This window comes from Pleurodeles waltl, chromosome 8, assembly GCF_031143425.1.
Source record: "Pleurodeles waltl isolate 20211129_DDA chromosome 8, aPleWal1.hap1.20221129, whole genome shotgun sequence".
NCBI classification, from domain to species: Eukaryota; Metazoa; Chordata; class Amphibia; order Caudata; family Salamandridae; genus Pleurodeles; species Pleurodeles waltl.
Window position 1 is genome coordinate 16823940 of NC_090447.1, and position 22373 is coordinate 16846312.

Genomic DNA, 22373 nt, shown 5'->3' on the forward strand with positions numbered 1-22373 from the left:
GTTTTCCTACCCGTGATGGGGTGCCTGCAAAGAATGGATTTCGCAGTCAATCTTGAACCCTCTGTCTGGAGATTGCAAAGCACCAAAAGTTTTAGATCCGTAAAAAAGAAAAGCACAGCACAAAAACTAATGAGTTCGGTTAGACCGGTCAGCCTTAGAGTGATCTTCCACAAAAAGGTTTGCCTCCCTCCTCCAGATTTTGCTGATCTCTTTTTCGTTTTGTGTGCTTAGGAGAGGTCTGCATTTTACTTCACTAATCAGTGCTAAGGTGCATGTGCTCCATTCTTGAAACATGGTAACATTAGTTTGTACCCAATCTGCACATTGAATTTACCTTTAGGTCCCTAGTACAGTATCTCTACGTGTAGCCAGGGCCTGTAAATTAAATGCTACCAGTGGACCTGCAGCACTGAATGTGTAACCCACTTAAGTAGCCCTTTAAAACATGTCTCAAGTCTGTCATTTCAGCCTGTGTGTGTAGTTTTACTTTTAAACTGCCATGTCGACCAAGCAAAATGGACCTATGCGAGGCCCAAACCTTCCTTTTAAATACAGGTAAGTCACACACAGGCTAGACGCTGGACAGCCTAAGGGGTAGGGTGTGGTATATTTTAAAAGTTAGGTACATGCTTTTAAGTTTGACATGTCCTGGTAATAAAAAATGGTTACATTTGTTTTCCTGTACTGTAAGGCCTACCTCTCCCATAGGATAACATTGGAGTCATCTTATTACATTTAATAACTTCCAAATGGCAACGGGTAATCCTTTCATTTTTGATGTCTTTGGAATTGTAAGGAAACATCCTAGCTTATGGTGAAGACACTTTTTTAATTACAATTTCGAAAATACCACTTTAGAAGTTCCAATTTTCTACCTTTCCCATTTGGCGCTATATCTGATCACATGCCCGGGTAGTTGACAGTTGGGCTTTGTGTACTCATTCTAGACAGACACATACAGTACAGCGCTCAGGTGTGCCTGGATAGGTCACCGCTGGCAGGATGGGCTAGAATGAGCTTGGCACAGCCCTACTTACCCCTGAATGGGCTATGTCCTGTCACCACACAAAGAGCTGCATGCACCCTATAGTTGGTCTGGAGCCAGGGCAAGGGAGGCAGGACACCTGTGCATTTCAAAGGGGAAACTCCTGAAGCTTCTCAAAGGCAAAAGGCAAAACTGGATAGAAACACTAGACCTCATACACTGTCTCTTCAGTACATTTCTGGACCTGTGGATACTCTGCCAGTAAGAAGGACTGCTGTGCTCCTGAAAGGACTATCACTCTGCTTGGCTGCTACCCTGAGGGAACTGTTGCCCTGCTGTGCTAACTTGCTGCCCTCTTGCCTGGGTGACATGACCTGCATCTCCTGAACCCAGAACCCCCAAATGACTCCAAGTGCTAGTTGGCTGGGCTCCTGGTCTGAGGCCTCAGGGACACAACAGGCTTCCAACAGCCTTGTACCTGCACCTGGACTCTGTCTTCTGTGAGTGTCACCTATCAACTGGTGCCACTTCAATCCTGTACCTTTGGAAGTGGGCCTAAGTTGCTTTGCCAGCCTCTGTGACCCCAGTGGAACTGACACTTCTACTCTGCTGCGCGGTACACTGCCGAGCAGAACCAACACATTGCCTTTGATGCATGGATTGAACCGATCGTAAAGACACACATCACCCTTACAGCCTGCAGTCTCATTGAGACTGCTACTGTGTGATGTATCTTTGGCACAGGCCCTTGCATCCTTTATCGACAGCAGCCTCGAAGACCAGGCGGGACTCCGAATCCCAGCCTCGCAGGTCCTCAGAACTGACACATCACCCAAATGTGAAACGCTTCCTCAATGCCAGACTTCACATCGTAAGCCCTTGTTGACAGTATCCTCAAAGATGATGCAGGACCTCGCATTGCAACCTAGCTACATCTTGGAACTGACGCATCACTTAAGCTGCACAACGCATCTTTGTAGTGGATTCTTGCAGCATTCCATCAACCAAGATTTGTTTAGTGAGCCTAACAGGGTCCCTGTAGCCGGCCCTAGCTCCATCGTGGTCAGCCTGAACGTATGACTTTGTCCTGGTCCGGCACGACTAGATATCCACAGTTGGTGCTTTATGCTTTTTGGAGCTTTTTCCTGAATTTGCTTAATTGAATATATCCGGTTCCACTGATAGGACTTTTGTTGATCTGGTCTTTTTTATTTATTAAAATGTATTCTCTTCTTTTCTACTCTGCTGTGTGATTTCTGTTGTGGTGTGTTTTCAATTATTACTGTTTGAATTTTCACACAGATACTTTATACATTGCCTCTAGGTTAAGTCTGACTGCTATGTGGCAAGCTACAAGAAGGTTGTAAGCAAGTAAATTTGGGGTTTGTTTGTGATTTCACCCTGACAAGAATTGTAGTTGCTGCTTGTGAAGTGTTTCACCCCCCCCCTCAACAACCACATTTCTTACAAGTCTTCCTTCCTGCACCCCAACCCTGCTGTACAGGGCTGATGACTTGCTTGGTGCAGCCAGGTTGCACTTCCCATGACTGATTGACTGCCCACACCTGGTACTAGCTGCATGTTGAGGTTGTGAAACATGAATTGGCCTGAGATCAGGCCCTGTGGCCATCCCCAAATGTGCATGTTCAAAGGCTGTGTGCAGTGGTCATTGGTGGCCCACAGTGAGTTGAGCTCTTACCCCTGCCAGAGGTCATGCCCTCATGCCTACTCTGGCTGTGCAAAGGCTGTATGCAGTGTGGTAGCTTGGCAAAGGTGACCCAAAGTTGTTTTTGAAAGGTGTTAATGATTACAGCCTCTGTAGCTGTGCCACTTGCCCCTGCCACCACTGTGGTGATTTAAAATTCAGTAGTTTTATATAAGCTCTGAGCACAGCATAATAGGCAATAGGAAGCCCATTAAAAAGCTGCAAAATGGCCTTATTTCTTCTGTGACTTAATTTCAACTAAGCACCCTATGTATCCTTTGCAGTTTCTAGAATGTTACACTATACAAAATGGTGCAATTGCTGAAGGTTATTGCATTATAAATGGTTGTTCATACTGGTGATAAAGTGTCACACATACAGCATTCCAATATCACACATAAGCACACTGAACACATGAAAATATCATGCATGACTTGGCATCTCTGGTTAAGGAGTTCAAGCAGTTAAGAAATGTCTGCTCTTTTTAAGAAACCCACATGGCTTAGTTTCCTAGAGATATTCAATGTACCAGGACAGCACTGCCATGTCAATAGAGGGTGCCATTGCAAGTCTCCCCAGCTTCTTAATTTTGAGGTCTTTTTACAGACAATTCTTAGACAGCATTATAGTTAATACTGCACAGTAAGCCATTGATGATGACTAAGGGGGTCAATACAACATTGGTGGTAAAAGCCACTTACCGCTGTGCAGAAGACCGCCAATACACCGCCGCGGCTGCGGAATTCCGCCACAGCTATTATGACACACTCCTCGGAATCCGCCGAAATACAGACACCCACACAAGTCCGCCACACCAAAGGTCAGTGTAAAACGGGCGAAAACAAAACCTCTGCCTCCACGGCAATAGAAACACGCCCATGCTATTACGACCCACAAATCCACACACATCTCCAAAACACCGCCACATTGGACAATTCAAAATACACACACCTGATACACATACACACACCACTCCCACACACCCAACACAATATAAAACACACACCCACATCACCCACAAACCCCTACGACCACAATTCATGATCGAAGGCCACAGAGACAGAGAGCACAGCAACTGAGAACCCCACCACACAGAGGCACACAACACGATCACCCATACAACATTACACGCACAATACACCACACACCACTACACATCACCACACACATCAACACTGACACCACCCCACACATCACCCACACCACCCCATGTCATGCCAAAGACACCCCCGGTTTTCCGAGGAGGAGCTCCGGGTCATGGTGGAGGAAATCCTACGGGTAGAGCCACAGCTATTTGACTCACAGGTGCAGCACACATCCATAGCAAGGAAGATGGAGCTATGGCGCAGAATAGTGGACAGGGTCAACGCTATGGGACAGCATCCAAGAAATCGGGAGGACATCAGGAAGAGGTGGAACGACCTATGGGGGAAGGTGCGTTCAGTGGTCTCCAGGCACAACATTGAGGTTCAGCGGACTGGCGGCGGACCCCCACCTCCTCCCCCACAACTAACAACATGGGAGGAGCAAGTCTTGACCATCATGCATCCAGAGGGCCTCGGAGGAGTCAGTGGAGGAATGGACACTGGTAAGTCAAATCTTCACTATCATATCCCCCACCCTACCTGCATGCTATCACACACCCCCACACTCACCCCCTCCCCTATCACTCCAAGTCCTCACTAATTTAATGATAACACAAACCACCCATCCCAACACCAAGCCCTGCATGACACAACTAAGCATGGTCACCCCTCACTAAAGCATGCTCACTGCACATACCCATAACACCCCCCAACCATCATCAAACCAACCTACACACAGGAATGCTTGCACTGGGTTACACACACACACACCCATTGCACACCATTACACACACAGATGCAATAATCATGCTCTTATGTCCCTCCAGGACCACGAAGTAACGTCACCACACTGGAGGTTCCAGACAACTCCACTTAACCCACAGAAGAGGCCCACAGTGACGATAGCAGCTCTGCCCTACAGGATCCTGATGACCAGCCCGGACCATCGTGGGCCTCGGGACAGTCGGTTCCCCTTGCACAGGCACAGCCAAACACTGACCTTCCACCCTCTGGTAACACCAGCACAGCACCCACCCAGCGGGCCCATACCTCCGTCCCCAGGACACGTCAATCAGCGGTGTGGTAGTGGGCACACGGTCCAGGGGACGGAGGCCCAGGAACACAGGGGAACTGGGAGGGCTGCTGTGCGACAGGGGGCGGACAGGCCAAGGGAACCCACTCTCCACGAGGCCCTCTCCTCCATCATGGGAGACTACCACCACTCCCAGGAGACGATGGCGACGGTCCTGGACAAGTTTCAGGAGACCCAGCGCCTGCAGGAGGAGCAGTATTTGGGGTTCAGGGAGGAGCTCAGGACCATCAGCTCCACCCTGGGCACCATTGTAGGGGTGCTGAAGGACATACAGCAGACCATGATGGACACCGTGGCATTCCAAGGGGCCCCTGACACTAGCCTGGACGATGAACTTCCCACCACCTCCGCCGGCGCTAGTGGACAGGACGCCCTGCCACAGGACCACCACACCAGCACCCCACCCCCTGCAGACGGACAACCACCACGCAAGCGGTCCCTGAGATCCAGGAACAGGACAGAGCAAGATGGCAAGACCCCCGCCAGGAAATGAGACCACCCTGATTGTCCTCCCACTGTCCCACTTTGTTACCCTGTCCATACTTAAGCTGCCCCAGCTCCACTTCCTATGCCCATATGGGCAGTGCACCTGTGTGACCAATGGACTGGACTCTGTCATAGACATTCCTCCACCGTCCCACATCACCATATTACAACCCCCCTCCATTTTTGAGCACTTAAATAAACACCCTTGAACCACAAAACAATCTGGAGTCAGTCTGTGATTTTGTAAATATGTATTATCAATGACAGTGTCATAATGCGTTTCCAATTGTAAAGCCAACATACCTATGTCACACATCACAAGTCCTTGAAGGATGCAAGCAGATGACACACGTTGGTAACCACACCTGTGAAACCGTAATGGAAAGGTACAACTCAGTGACCAAATACTGGTATGAAAGGACAGACAGGATAGAGGTATACGTGTGAAAATTAATATAATGGTAAAAATGTAAATGTTCTCACATGTGTGTCACTGGAAATATTGCTTTATGACTGACTCCCTGTTGTCGATGTCTTCTTCCTCAGTCTCCAACTCATCACTGTCCACAGGCTCCACAGGCTCCACAGCTGCCACAACACCGTCATCTGGACCATCCTCCTGCAGAAAAGGCACCTGGCGTCGCAAAGCAAGATTGTGAAGCATCGAGCAGGCGATGATGATCTGGTACACCTTCTTCGGTGAGTAGAATAGGGAACCACCTGTCATATGGAGGCACCTGAACCTGGCCATCAGGAGCCCGAAGGTGCGTTTGATCACCCTCCTAGTCCGCCCATGGGCCTCATTGTAGCGCTCCTCCGCCCTGGTCCTGGGATTCCTCACTGGGGTCAATAGCCAGGACAGGTTGGGGTAACCAAAGTCCCCTAATAGCCACACCCGGTGCCTCTGGAGTTGACCCATCATATAAGGGATGCTGCTATTCCGCAGGATGTAGGTGTCATGCACTGAGCCAGGAAACATAGCATTTACCTGGGAGATGTAAAGGTCAGCCAAACATACCATCTGTACATTCATCGAATGATAACTCTTCCGGTTCCTGTACACCTGTTCACTCCTGTGGGGGGGGACCAGAGCTACATGGGTCCCATCAATAGCACCTATGATGTTCGGGATATGTCCAAGGGCATAGAAGTCACCTTTAACTGTAGCCAAATCCTCCACCTCAGGGAAAACGATGTATCTCCTTACGTGTTTCAGCAGGACAGCCAACACTCTGGACAACACATTGGAAAACATAGGCTGGGACATCCCTGATGCCATGGCCACTGTTGACTGAAAAGACCCACTAGCAAGGAAATGGAGCACTGACAGCACCTGCACGTCCGGGGGGATTCCAGTAGGATGGCGGATTGGTGACATCAGGTCTGGCTCCATCTGGGTGCATAGTTCCTGGATAGTGGCACGGTCAAACCTGTAGGTGACTATTAAATGTCGCTCCTCCATTGTCAACAGATCCACCAGCAGTCGGTACACCGGAGGATTCCGCCATCTTCTCAAATGTCCCAGCTGACGGTGCCTAGGAAGGACAACAGCGACCACAGAGTCAACAAATTTCCAGGTATGTACCCACAGATACACAGAACACGACACCAAACACAAAACCCTTCCTGTATGTGTGTTGAGTGTAGGCCTAGCTATGTGTGACGCAGTAGTAAATGAAGCCATGTGGGCCCCTGAAATGGCGGCTGCCTGACCTCTAAACTGGGACAATGGGAATGTGAGGTCACTGCGCTGGCGTTGTACACCGTCGCGGTAGGCGGTCGTAGACCGCGGTGCTATGCTGCATTGGTTAACATTGGACCCTATGGGTCCCAGGAGCCAATGACGAAGTCCGCCGGCGGTGATGATACGCACCGCCTCGGACGTCACCGCCGCGGACATCACCGCCATTTACTATCTGTTCAATCACTCGATACCTGATCTTCGACAGGAGAGGACCTACACTGCAAGTGCTGCTGTGACCTCGGTCTGGAAGAGACAATGGCTGCTGCGTCTGGGTAAAGGGCCCCTGCCTTCACTGCTCAGGAGTTGGAGAAGCTAGTAGACGGGGTCCTCCCCCAGTACACCCTACTCTACGGTCCTCCAGACCAACAGGTAAGTACACAGGGAGCACGTTGTATGGGCTATCCCTGGGTGGAGAGGGCTGGTTGTAAGAGGGAAGGGGGCAGAGTTCAGGGAACATGAATGCATGTGAATGCATGTGCCACATGGCACGGGTAGGGATGGGGGCCACTCACATCGACGGTGCAGTTGGTAATGACTTCTCTTCTTCCCCTGTGCATGTCATGTAGGTCAGCACCCACCAGAAGAAGGACATTTGGCGTGCCATCGCCAAGGAAGTCCGGACCCTGGGGGTCCACCAGAGACAGGGCACCCACTGCCGGAAAAGATGGGAGGACATTCGCCGCTGGAGCAAGAAGACGGCGGAGGCTCAGCTGGGGATGGCCTCCCAACGTGGGAAGGGTGCCCATCGCACCATGACCCCCCTGATGTTCCAGATCCTGGCGGTGGCCTACCCGGAGTTGGATGGGCGCTTGAGGGCATCACAGCAGACACAAGGGGGTGAGTACACTCTCATTCTGGGGACTTGGCGCGCAGTTGAGGGGTCTGGGTGGGGGAGGAGGGCTGTGGGTGTACCTAGGCCAGGCAAAAATGCGTAGGCTAGGCCCCTCCGTAATGCAGGGCATGTGGCACTCAACCCCACCTCAGTAGAGGGCCAAGTACATATATAGATACCCCTGTGGCATCCATGTGTGCAGATGTCCACCATAGCCATGTAGGCCATATCCCAGCAATTGCATCTGTAGAGGCCAAGAGCACGGCGTAGTGCAGGGGGCTGCTGTGTCTGTATTGTCCGCCAATGGTAGCGGTAAGCCATGCACTCAACCTGTCTTTCTTCTGTCGTCCCCTCCCCCTTTTTCTGCTCTCCCTGTTCTTTTGTGCATCAGCATCATCAGGCGGAGGTACAGTGGCACCGGGGCACGAGGGAGCTGCATCTCACATGGCCATGGAGGGCCACACCACAGACCCAGAATGCACCAGTGGGACGGAGGGCGAGGGGAGCTACACGTCGGTCACCGGATCACCAACCAGCGACACAGACTTGTCCGCCGATGGGAGCTCCCTTGTGGTGGTGGCACCATCTGTGCCCCCCACTTCTACAGGTACAGCCGCCACCTCCCCTACCAGCACCGCCCTCCCAGCAGCCCCTCAGTGTTCGCCCTGTGCCCACTCACCCAGGAGGGTGGGCATCACCTTCGCCCCAGGCACCTCAGGCCCTGCCCCAGTCACCCCTGCTGCCCTCAGTGAGGAGGCCATTGACCTCCTCAGGTCACTCACTGTTGGGCAGTCTACCATTGTGAATGCCATCCAGGGTGTAGAAAGTGAGTTGCAACACACTAATGCATTCCTGGAGGGCATTCATTCTGGTCAGGCTGCCCATCATCGAACCCTGCAATCTCTGGCCTCAGCACTGATGGCAGCCATTGTCCCTGTCTCTAGCCTCCCCCTTCCAACTTCCTCCACCCAGACCCAATCCCCTGTACCCCAGCCTGTCCCAAGCACACCATCAGACAAGCATGCATACACCTCAACACCCAAAAGTAGATAAGTCAAACATAGGCACCACACAACCCACAGGCACTCACACAAACTTCACCCACATGCAGACACAGCAACATCCACTGCTTCCACTGTGTCCCCCTCCTCGTTGTCTCCCTCCTCCCTCCCAGTATCGTCTACACTCTCACCTGCATGCACTACATCTACAGGCACTAAGACTCACACCAGAACACCCAGCACCACACCCCGCTCACCTGCACTCACGACCCCCACTCCCATTTACACGTCCCCTGTGTCCTCTCCCAGTGTGTCTGTGACGCCCCCTCCCAAAGTACACAAACGTGGGCACCCACACACCCAACATGCACCTGCACCCAAAACACCTAAAGTGACACCTCCTACAACCACCTCCTCTTCCTCCACTCCCAGACCCCCTCCAGCTACCCATCCCAGTGTTCGTCAGAAACTGTCCCTCTGCAACGTTGACCTCTTTGCCCCCACCCTCACTCCTCCAATTCATCAGTCCTGTCGTAGCGCCTCAGCCAAAAAGACTCCAGTACCAGTGGTGCGTGTTACAGGTGTGTGGAGTGCACCGGCCACCAGGGCAGGCAGTGTGTCACGGAGCCAAGGCCCTGCCAGTCCACCCCCTGTAAAGCATCTGAAGTTGGAAAGTGGCCGACGGGACCGGGTGAAGACTCCTGGAGGCAAAACTACTCACAGGGGTTCCAGGGGGATTGCAGAGTCAGCTGTGACACCTCCAAAGGTGGGGAAGGGCCAGAAGAAGTCTGCACAGCCTGGTGTGAGCAGCATGGCGGAGAAGGGCGGCATCCTTCCCGGTGGCCAGGACGCCACTGCCAGCACCGTCGTCACTGGTTAGGAGACCACCGCCACCACCGGAGTCATTGCCCAGAAGGGCACAAGTATCGTCACTGGTCAGGAGACCACCGCCACCGCCAGAGTCATTGCCCAGGAGGGCACAAGTATCGTCACTGGTCAGGAGACCACCGCCACCGCCGGAGTCAGTGCCTAGGAGGGCACAAGTATCGTCACTAGGCAGGAGACCCCCGCTGAGTCAGTGCCCAGGAGGGCCCTGGCTGCCACAGCCCCGCTGGGTAATGAGGGACCGTCATGCCACACACCAATGCACAGGTCAGAGACCGCCATGGCAGAGCACCGCTGAACAGGGCAAGCACAGCTGAACAGGCCAGAGACCGCCATGGCACAGCACCGCTGAACAGGGCAAGCACCGCTGAACAGGGCAAGCACCGCTGAACAGGCCAGAGACCGCCATGGCAAAGCACCGCTGAACAGGGCAAGCACCACTGAACAGGGCAGAGCACCGCTGCAGAAGGAAAAGACCGCCACATCAAGCATCGTTATCCCATGTTCAGCTGGGACAGTGACGGGACAGGAACTGTCACGGGAGCCTAATTCAGTCTAGGCACCATTCCCCCTCCAGAACCAGTGGAGAGATCCATCCACTACCTCTGTCCTTCACAGGATGAAGCACTCTGGGCACCAGTCCCCCTCCAGAACCGGTGGAGGCTGTTATCCACTTGAGAGACTGTGGCTTTGCACTCCCCCGGATAATGCAGTGGGCAACCCACCCACTGGAGAGACTTGAGAGACTGTGGCTTTGCACTCCCCAGGATATAGCAGTGGGCAACCCACCCACTGGAGAGACTTGCAACCCACCCACTGGAGAGACTTGCAAGACTGTGCCTTTGCACTCCCCAGGATATGGCAGTGGGCAACCCACCCACTGGAGAGACTTGAGAGACTGTGCCTTTGCACTCCCCAGGATACATCAATGGGCATGGAGCCCCGTCGTGGATGTGGCGTGGTGTTGTAATCCGGCTGAGGTGCCCCCCCTTCCCTTCCCCCTGAGGTGCCTGTTGTATTTCTCTCTGATGCCCCGGCAGTTTTCTCTCCGTTTGTTGACAGGTATCTTGTGTGGGCCTCGCCCATGCATTTTTGGCCCAGTGGTGCACGGACATTGAGATGTGCATATCTGCACTACTTCTCGTAATGTATATACTTTTGAATGAGTTTATATATGTCTGTATATATTTGAAACATGTATTTTAAAACATTACAATGTTTGAACTGATTTTGTTTTGTCTTTGCATTCTTCCGGGTGGGTTGAGGGTTGTTACAGTGCTGTTTGGAAATGCATTGGTGTTTGTGTTGTAATGTGCGAGGTTGGGGGTGGGGGTGTTGCGTGTGTGTCCCACTGACTTTTGCCTCTCGCCTCCCCTATGTCGTAGGTGCAGTTCTCACCGTTGTCTTCGCCGCCGCTGGTGTTCGTAGATGAGTAGGAAGACAAGGGCAGGGAGGATTTGTAATTCCGGCTCCATGGTGTCCTCCTTCCTCGTGGGATGTTTTCCCACAGCAAACGCTGTTTCCGATGTGTTTTTATCCACTGTGAATCCGCCCCGGAAAAGGTGGCGGATTGGGGGGTTGTGATAGTGTGGGTGGTACATGGTCTTCCGCCTGTCTGTTGGCGGTGACCGCCGCACTGCTTGTCTGTACCGCCGTGGTGGTCGGAGTGTTAAAGTGGCTGTCTTTGTTGGTGGTTTCTGCCACAGTCATAATTCCCTTTTTTTGTCCGCCGGCCTGTTTGCAGTATTACCGCACCTTTAACACCGTACGCCAGGGTTGTAATGACCACCTAAATGTATTTCTTGTCAATCTTGGTTGCGTTGCTGGCTTTCCTTCCTATTCTGTAGGTGACTCACCCACATGTGCATTTTGATTTTACTATGGGTAGATTTGTCATTCTCTGTAGACATCACCGGATTGGAGGCTCTGCTGCTCCAATGCTCTGAACACAAGGACTGTATTTAGCTATGTTTATTGATTACTGTTAGTAGATTTGTCATTCTCTTTTTTTCTGTGGCATTAACCTCATGCCAACTTCCTGGGACTAAAACAGTCTTGATACCACTACTATCAGATGTTTTCTAGGCAGTTACAATAATGGGTGGGCGGATCTTACAGAGTTTTACTTCTTGGAATTCCGCAGAGTTACATGAAAACTCTACGAGATTCCCCAGAGTGCTGTGAATGAGTTGCATTAGCAGGTTTCACTATTGCTCTAATTATTAGAGCTTGGAGCTCATTCTGCACTGAAAAATCAGTGTCAATGGCACCATGCGGTGCACCAGAGGGCGCTACTCAAGTGTCAGCTTTCTGACTGTGAACAGCCGTAACTGCCCACAACCGCCTTCTTTTGGGAGATCTCATCTCCCAAAAGCATTTGTGCTTGAAATTGACAATTCTTGCCCGTGCTCACCAATGTACTGTTGGCAAGCCACGCTCAATAAAAAAGTTCTCCTCACAGCGGTTGGCAGAATTCGGTCAGAACTCCGCATTAGGGCCCGTATTTATACTTTTTTAGCGCCGCATTTGCGTCACTGTTTGACGCAAAAGCGGCGCAAACATACAAAATACAATTGTATTTTGCAAGTTTGCGCCGCTTTCGCGTTAAAAAGTGGCGCAAATACAACGCTAAAAAAGAATAAATATGGTTTTAGAAGCGTAACACGGAGTGACCAAACTCCGCTAACTCTGCCAGCAGAGCAGAATTTACCACTCATAACCCAAGTCATAAGAAATATACAGTAAATCTGCACAATGTTGAGGATATTGCACCACCTAGTGGCATAGTCAAGACTTGCTTTCATTGCTCCTAAATGTATGTTAGCACACCTGGTACAGCACATACCCCTTAAACTAAGTGCTGGTGTACACCTCCATGAGCCGTTCCCTTGATTATATAAAAGCATGGTTGCCTTTGTTTTAATTTAAGTGTTAGCCAAAGGGGGTTGATAATTGGAGCTAGTTTTGTTGTGACCTGGAATCGCCTTTCGACAAGCAGCACATCCAGGCAACAGGAGACTGTTATTTGAAATATATATTATTCATTTATTCACAAACAGCTCTTTAAGCTGGACCACAACCTTTGACAAACTCTCAGGCAATCATTCAAATGTATTTAATTGCATAAATGACCTCTTACTTCAAATGTCCTTCAGGAAAATGTGCAGCAATTTGTCATGACCTGCACTTGTGCCCTCTGTTCTGTGGGTTTGATCACAGAGCTCGTGTTATTTTTCCCTGCGGCACCTCCCAGCCTCCTGCAAACCACTGTATCCCTTCCAGATCTGTTCACCCCCTTGAACCTCCTCCACTGTTGCTTCCCCTGGTTGTATTATTGTAAGAACATTATGGGCCTGATTCTGATAGAGGCGGGCGGCGGTAGCCACCCGCCTCGCGGGAACCGCCATATGGCCGCTCCGCGGTCGAAAGACCGCGGAGGCCATTCAGGCTTTCCCGCTGGGCTGGCGGGCGACCGCCAGAAGGCCGCCCGCCAGCCCAGCGGGAAACCCCTCCCCACGAGGAAGCCGGCTCCGAATGGAGCCGGCGGAGTGGGTATGTGCGACGGGTGCAGTTTGCACCCGTCGCGTATTTCAGTGTCTGCATTGCAGACACTGAAATACACAGTGGGGCCCTCTTACGGGGGCCCCTGCAGTGCCCATGCCATTGGCATGGGCACTGCAGGGACCCCCAGGGGCCCCGCGGCACCCCCTACCGCCATTCTGTTCCTGGCGGGCGAACCGCCAGGAACAGGATGGCGGTAGGGGGTGTCAGAATCCCCCATGGCGGCGCAGCAAGCTGCGCCGCCATGGGGGATTCCAAGGGCAGCGGAAAACGGGCGGGAGACCGCCGGTTTTCCTTGTCTGACCGCGGCCAAACCGCCGCGGTCAGAATGCCCGGCGGGGCACCGCCAGCCTGTTGGCGGTGCTCCCGCATCCCCGGCCCCGGCGGTCCTTGACCGCCGGGGTCGGAATGAGCCCCTATGTGTTTCCAACCTAATTAGCTCCCTCTGCCATTATCTATTGCATGAAACCATTTAGATGTATTTTTCCACCTGCCTTGGTTATTAACGTCCATTGGCATGACCTGTTGACATTAAAGTCTAATGCTCCAGCTTTTGGGTTATTTGATTTGAAATGTTACTTGCACCTGTCTTTAGGAAAGGTCACATCCGTTAGGTTGACATGAGCTTTCTTTCAGGATTTCTTTGAAATTTTGCAGTCTTCCATGTAAGCCACATGCCCTTCTGGAACACTCTTCCTATCAGTTATATAATCCCCTGTCTAAACCTGAGTTGGCGCTTGGTCTCTTTTCAATCCTTCACAAGCATCTTTCCTACACTCACGTGCTGAGTTGCCTGGAATCTCCAGCACTTTAGCCTCCCAAGCCTTCCCGTTGATCCTGTGATGCAGACTCTAAGGATGTCTCCAGTACCCTCATGCCCTGAGCTACAGTTCTACTTCCTCTTTGGCTTCTTGCTACTTGGCCTTCAGCCCTATTGTGGATTCCAGCTAAAGAATTTAATTCTAAGCTAAGTACCAGACCCCCAGGTTAGTGTGCACTAATCCTTAGTTAAATTTTGAGAATTGCACGAGACTGAGGGCCTAATTTAGATATTGGAAGATGACTTACTCCATCACAACGGTGATGGATATCCTGTCTGCCAAAATCTAAATCCCATAGGATTTAATGGTATTTAGATTTCGGCATACAGGACGGAGTAACCCATCCACTAATATCTAAATCAGGCCCTGAGTTCTTCCAAGGAGTGCAAACCCAATGTTGGAAATCAGACATTATAGGCTTTCTAAGTTTAGAATGTCCCAGCGCTCCATAATCTTTACCTCATGGGCGCTGGTAACTTATTTGATTCAGAACTCAAGGCCTTTATTTTTATATTCATTGTCAAGTTTGTGTATTATGAACACAGAAAGACTTTGAGCACACAAATCATACCTTTCAGTGTTGAATTGAACATTGTTATGTTTATTATTCTGCTGAGTCTCCAAAAACGTTGGTATTCCCTTTGAATTGTACCTGCTCTCAAGCCTTATTTGTGATGAAGCCTGTGTAAGTGATATTGTTGTAAATAACTGTTAGCAAACCATATGCCAAGAACTATTAGTAAAACAACTCTTGTTGTTTCATGTGCACTGCAGCTGCATTAAAAGGTCCAGGGAGTACAGGCCCTCCTGTGCAGTGTCGCAAGGTAGCAGAGCGGACCCAGTGATGCAAGTCTAGCTTTTTCATGTTTAATCCCAATCCCCTTCCCCTCGGAGACAGTCAGTGAATTAAGTTTGTGGTTTCTTGTTTCATTTGCTGCCCCATGTGGGATTGGAAGACCTGCATTGTCTCTGCGATCAGAACCAGGTGAGTGCGTGACACAATTTAATATTGCTAGTATGACCTGGTTGATCTGCCTTCATTGATGGCCATGCACCAACTGAAGTCCCTGCCCTACGTGGGCATTTCTACACCCAGTATGGAGAATAGAAATGCACTACCATACTGAGGAAGAGGACACCCCCTCAGAGTTAGAGCGCAGGTAACACTTTACAGACTAATAGACATCATTAAGGTGTACAGTCAGTTCTGCTCTGCCATCAGTTCTGTCCTCAATGCCCACCTGCTACCTGGCTGAGACTTAGCACACTTTCTTGGCCTATACCCATCTGACCTGTCCTTTCTAGTGAACATGAGCATTTTGAGAAAGTGCATGGCGGACATCCTGTTTTTGCAGAAAGCTGTTACTAGCTCCTTTGCTAGAAAGATGACTCTGGATTGCATTCTACAAGGAGTGATCTTGTATGCAAGATCAGATGACTTTTTTTTAACATTCATTGTGTGTTCTTGAGGGGGATTTAACACCAGCTATGTTATTTTATGTTATGTGTATTTGTAAATGTACTATGACTAGGGTGGTGCTAATGCAGTTTTAGCCTGACCTGGGGCTGACAGGAGGGTTATTCAAAAGCCGAACTTTTAGAAATCAAGAATGGAAGACACAGTTCTGATGTCTAACAGCAAGTCATTTCAGGTTTCAGGAAGACAGTAGGAGATGGCCCAACAGCGTTTTCTGGTTCAGCGAATGCATGGGATGTGTGCGAGAAGGAGTTGAGCGAATGTGTCTTATTGGTTTTGAAACTAAATTTGTCTATTGAGTAGTCTGAGGAGGTTTGAAGGTTTGTCAGGAGTTTGAACTGGGCATGTTGTGTTGTATGCTGGTGGAGCTCCCTGGGGTTTGGTGTGTTATGTGCGTGCTGCATGGAAGGTTGAGTGTGATCCTACTACCCGTGTTCCAAATGTTTGGAAGTCGCATGATGATTCTGGCAGAAAGGGTGTTTGTGGCGTGGCTTTTGTAACTGCTGTATCACAAAACCACTCCTTACCTTAACAATCAAGCAAGACCAATTGACATAGCCAATGGTTGTTTCACCTGTGTCCATTTTCTCCTTGTTTTCTCTGTCAATTATTGTTGCAGTTGTTTACCAATACTAGACTAAGTTGCTGAATTTATTCATAATCAGTGGCATTGAACCTGATACCAACAATAAGTAGGGCATTGAGGTGTAGTTACCGGGTCATGTTTCTTTGTGAAATAATGCGTCCATATTACATTACAATGATACATATGTTAGTATTTCCTCTTACCTGCCATGGCTGGATGTCTTTGGAGTCAGCGCATGAGTCCCTGGTAAAAGGTCCTTCTCCTGGTGTGCAGAATATCAGATTTTGTAAAGCGTGAGCCAAGGCGTACACTGCTGTGTAGCCTTGGTAAGTGTAGCTTAGATCATTCAGTTCAAACACTTTGTTGGCAACTTTACCCAACGTCTCCTCCCCTGAGCAAGGCTTCAATGAGCTTTGAGGGCTTTCCTGTTCTTCTCTGTCAGTCCCATTAACTTTTGGAAATTTACAGTGGAAGGCTTCTTCCCAGAAGGGTTTTATATATATGTCATGAGGGAATCTAGAAGGGTGAAGGTCATACAAAAACCTCTCAAAAGCCAGCATGTGATGTGTGTAGGGTGCAATTCCTAGCGATCCGTTGAGTATTTTCCAGGCATGATTCGGAAGCAGTCCGGGGGTTATAATAAATGCTACAGTGAATATCCAGACTTTGCTGGTGATGTTTTGTTCATAGAGGGTTTGCAGTAACGCCTTGACATGGACCTCAGGACTGTGAACAACAATCACATTCACAGAGTGTTCCTGGATCATTTCAGCCAGTTGAAAGATCTTCTTTTTGGAGAATCTGAGGTTAATTTGCTGCATGAAGGCCACACAACCTCCAGTGTCCTCAATGTGTTTCTTAATGTCTTGGCCACCCTGCAAACCGAGCTCATCATTAGAAACAATCATTCCCACCCACGTCCACTGGAAGTGGCCAATCAGACTCGCAAGTGCCTTGTTCTGGAACGTGAAGCCACGCACAGTCCTCAGGAAGGAAGGGAACTGGAGTTTGTCGCTGAGGGAAGAGAGCTGAGATGCATGACTGATCTGCCAAGGATTATAGGAGAATTTACAAAATGCATAAAAAGGAAATTCAGTTGTAACAAATATTTGTAATTCAGCGCATGCATCTTAAGAATTAGAAAAAAATGGGTTACCAGTGAGTCTGGTATATTTTCAGTGGTTGACTTTTACAATGAATCACATCACATACTTACCCTGGTGAGAAAGGTAGCACCAAAAGTCTAGCACACTTCCAGTCTCGCAGGTTACTCACTGACGGTAGAGAACCATTTTTCTATGGGCACGATTTATAAACTTTTTGCACTGGTTTTACACCACAAAAGTTATGGAAAGGTGCCGAAAATGTTTTTTGTTAGATTTACTTTTCAGCACAAAACTTGTTTAGTGAAGGAAAATTGTCTGAAAGTAGCTCAAAGAGCAAAGCACTCTTTTGCATTACTCTGTGTCAAGACGGCGTTCCATGGGTTGGAAATTAGCAACCACTCATGGTGCTTGAAGCAAAACCCTATCTACTAATAATAGAAGACAGAGCTAACCATAAACAAATGCCACTTTGAAGCAGGCATTTAAAAGGAGAAATGCTTTTATTTCTCCTGACGTTTCCCACTTTGCATGCGTGCTGCTTTGTACAGCACACATTATAAGTGGGAAAAACATTAAAGTTAATCTAAGCTTAGTGTGAATTCCTGGAAGTATACTCTTCCACTTCAAACCCTAAGCTAGGCTCACCCATACAAAGGTGAGTGTGTGTACTTGACAGCCTTATTGTGCGCCATTGCTAGGGAGAGAGGAGGATTGTGCATATCTCTGTAAGTATGTTACTTTCCTGCTCTCTCCCTGTCATGCAACACAGCTCAGCAAGTTTGGTTGCTGTGCTGTGTTGTGTGACAGTTTGGTACACCTGGGCCAGAAACCTTAGTTGTTCAATACTCTTAGGCCCAGAGTTAAAACAATTTGCCACTGGGTTTGAAATCACAAAAGTGGTACAGAGCTGCAAAAAATGTTTTTTTTATTTACTTACCAGTGCTGAACTTGAACTGATTCTTCATACAGAGTAATTGAAAACAACCAACCCCAGCCAACCTTGATTGTAGTGTGTCCTGAGGAAACTTGCTGTACTTTACTCCTGCTTTCCTGGGCTCTCGGGCGTTTTCCTGCACTCCCAGCGCCCCTCTAAACACTACACTTGCCTATGGGGGAATTTGTGATTTTGCATTCCACTATTTTAGTATATGGTTTGTGTTGCCCCTAAGCCCATTGCAATCTATTGAATTTTCTACTGTTTGCACTATTCTATGACTGTTTACTGACCTGATTTTGGTTACTAGTGTATATACTGTGTATAATACTTACATCCAGAAGGAGTATTGCCTCTAAGATATTTTTGGCCTTGTGTCACTAAACTAAAGTATCTTTATTTTTGGTAACCCTGAGTATTGTGTATAAGTACTGTGTAACTATAGTGGTATTGCATGAGCTTTGCATGTCTCCTAGTTCAGCCTAAGCTGCTCTGCTACAGCTACCTCTATCAGCCTAAGCTGCTAGAACACTGCCTACATTTCACTAATAAGGGATAACTGGACCTGGTATAAGGTGTAAGGACCTTAGGTACGCACTACAAACTAGTCCAGCCTCCTACACACTGCGCCACTCAGAACGTCCCCACAGTGTAAATCCATGATAAATCTGTGGATATAACCCCACTGAAATAAAATATGTACACTGACACACTCACTCACCAAACGCCCCACCACACATGGCCTAAGGCCATGAGTAGCATTGGACTGACTGCATGCGGGGGGTTGGCCACAGGGCCTGGCCACAGGCATGGGGTTGCTTGAATGTGAGGGTTTTGGGTTTATATAGTTATAGTTATCTCAAGAAACTATAACTCATGCCCTAAAGTTACTTTAGGACACAAGTCTAGTTTCTTACATAATTATAACTATTTATATGGTTTTGTGAATCTGAACTAAACTATAATGTCCCTCATAAGCTTTGTTTTTTAGAGAATTTCCAGCCAGGCTTTTTTACTTCTGTTTCACAGTTATAACACACATACATTTAACCTATGTTTTTTCAGTAAATATTAATTTATATTTTAAATACTCTAAATAATTTATTTTAAGTTAAGATCATTAAAGTGGGATTTGTTTGATGTCTCCATGACCATTTTTTATTATGGGAGGATATTGCAGTATCAGTGTTTGGTTATATGTGGTTATATAGCAGTGGACCTACTCTTCTGTCGCAGGGTGCATATTCCCCCCAAGCCTTTCCCTAACAATACTTAGACCCCTTCTTACTACTCCATAAACCCCTCCCATTTATTAGTAAACATGCACATCTTTCAGCAACTTCACTGGTCCCTCCCACACTTAATACTAAATACTAAACTTACGTGTGTGAGGATCTCCTCATGGATAAGGTAAGAGAGGTTAAGATTTACACTTGAAGGTTTGTGAATAGCATTTTGTAGTACTCTAGTAGTACTATTGTACTACTACAGCATGTACTTGAAAATGCAGTTTGTGAATAGCTCCCTCAGTGTGTACTACCACCATTTGGGAAAAAATATTTTATGAATTAGATAAAAAAACTATGAACTTAATTTCACAACTGGAATCACTTTTGATAACTTGCTTTAGTTGCTCAGCAGACAGCAAGCATTTAATTAATAGACATGTTTATATATCAGTGCCTGAGCATGTGGGTGTGCTGAAGGCAAATGGTTTCATTAACTTATGTTGCTTGGCCTTTGGTTTCTAAAGTTACATTTCTTTGTATGTCATTTAATGCATATAGTATGGAGTCTTTCTGGAGTCACAGGCATACTTTTCTGGAAATAAGCCTCAAATAAATCACAACTGAATAATGCATATTATGAAGGAGTTGTAGTAATTTTACACAGTATAAGTGATTTTTAAACTACCGAGATGATCACGATGTGCATGTTAAAATGTCAAGGAATTTCTGATAAGTAGATGTTCTTAACTACTGAATCATACCCATATCAAGTGTGCAAAAGTGCACAAATTATTGTACTTGAATGTTTCTTTCATTTCACATGTGAACTTACCTGTGGGAAGTGAAGTGGGCCCATAACTCTTGCCATTGGGACAGTTAAGAATGACATGGCCCCCCCAATGATTCCTAGCAGGGCTGGGAGTGATGGACACCTGTATCCTGGAATGAGATCCATGTTTCCTGAGAGGAGCTCCAGTACTCCTCCAATAGCTCTGCTCTCTGACGTACAGGAATCAAAAATCCAAAACCCAAGAGTAATGTTTGGCAAAAGCTCAGGAGTTTCATTTATTTCTTTAACAGCAAAAATCATGGCCAGCACATCCCTGTAGTAGCGGATGTTGAATCTGTATGTTAACATAAAGCATGATTGATATATGATCAATGAAACAATTCAGCAAAGAATGCACGGTGAGTACAGATTCATATCACAAAATCATCATATTTAGATTTGATTAAGAAGAAATTAAACCATTGGTATTTAGGGCCTATTTGTTAAAAAGAGGGCAAATTCAGGATTTTAAAAAAAAGTCCTCTAATATTTAACAGAGGAGTATTCTTCCTGTGACAACATAAAACTGCCTGCATTGGTTTGACTTAAAGCAGAAAGTCCTTAGTTCCAGTTGTGATAATTACCCTGAAGCTAAGACCACATCAAAGCACCTTGAGTTAAAAATACCTGGAAAGTCGCTAAATTTCATGGGGCTGTGAGTTGTCCTTCCTTCTATATATCCTAGGCCAAGAACTCTCCTCTCTGAAACTGGGCATTCCAGTGGTAAGCAGCTGCCCTGTTCTCTCCCTCTAGATGTAATCTACAGCACATACTAATGAAGCACAGCTTTATTTGACCCATTCCTGTTATGACAATTATCAAAGAATGTCCACAGGTTTATCTTAATCTTTGAGGAATCCATGGTCTTAGCCTTTAAGAAATAAGTGGTACTCTAGGTACGAATGACCTGCTACAATGATGTTTCCAATGACACTTCAAAGGGACACTAAGGGCTCTGTTGTCTAGTGCTGAGGCTGCAGAGTCTACAGTGGCAGAACCACGCATTGTAAATTAGAGCAAAATGTATTATGAAAATGCTTTTTAATCTTTCTGCATGTCCCTGTGTCCCTCACCTAAATATGGAAAGCCACTGACTGTGCATATTGATCCTTTCCAAGTAATAAAACAAGGGTCTCGATACCCTACCTGCTCACTTGGCAATCTCACCAATAATAACACTTTCAAGACACTGTTAAAAGATATGTCTGTAAAAAAGCATCTAACTAAATTAAGCTGTCGCTAATAGCTAAGCAACATATTCCTCTAAGCACAAACTCATCTCATGGTCAGCATTATACTGTAAGAGTAATGTTGATACTAAGGCCCACATTTAAGAAAAAGTGGCACATCAGCTATGATGTGCCACTTTACCTGCGCACCCCTACTAGCACCTAACAACTCCACGGCGGCACCATATTTATAATACGGCGCACCATGGTGGTCGTTAGCAAAATAGCGTCAAATGTTTTTATGCTATTGTGGCGCTTTGCTACACTATAATCAAAATTGTTGACACTAGTGCAGCAATTGCAAAGAGGTGCAGTGAAATCTCTCACATTTCAATGCACCATTTTTCTTGCCCACCTAGTGTCGGGACGCCCCCATTACATACATTCTGCCTAGTGCAGGGTTCACAAAGTGGAGCAAAGCATGCGTCACTTTATAAATATGGTGCAGTAGAAAAGCCACATTAGCGCAGTTTTAGCGTAAACAAAAATGCCGCTATGGCAGCACTAAGGTGGCGCTAGGGACTCTTAAATATGCTTCTAAGTGTTATATATGCAAGCACCATGAAACTTTGGTTAAAGGATGAACCCTATGATAAACTATGAACATGATCTCCTTTCTTATATAAATCAACGTTAAGAAGATCTGTATTATCTGGAACGAAATGCGTTGGCTGGCATCTTTTTATTGTTTTGTTCATGAATGAATAATAAATGGAGATTTCATTTGGATGCTTACTTTTATGACTTGTTCGAATGATGCATATAAAATGTCTTTATGCATTGTT

General features: G+C 47.6%; 1 protein-coding gene across 1 annotated transcript in view; it reads right to left on the bottom strand.

Annotated features, from left to right (window-relative positions):
* The window catches only part of LOC138249300 (vomeronasal type-2 receptor 26-like), a 200991-nt gene that overhangs the window by 19315 nt on the left and 159303 nt on the right, over positions 1-22373 (bottom strand). Inside the window, exons 9-10 of the mRNA XM_069203257.1 lie at positions 20363-20654; positions 16465-17307 (exon numbers count right to left, since the gene is read on the bottom strand). Coding sequence (XP_069059358.1) covers positions 16465-17307; positions 20363-20654 — 1135 coding nt within the window. The remainder of the gene's footprint in view (positions 1-16464; positions 17308-20362; positions 20655-22373) is intronic.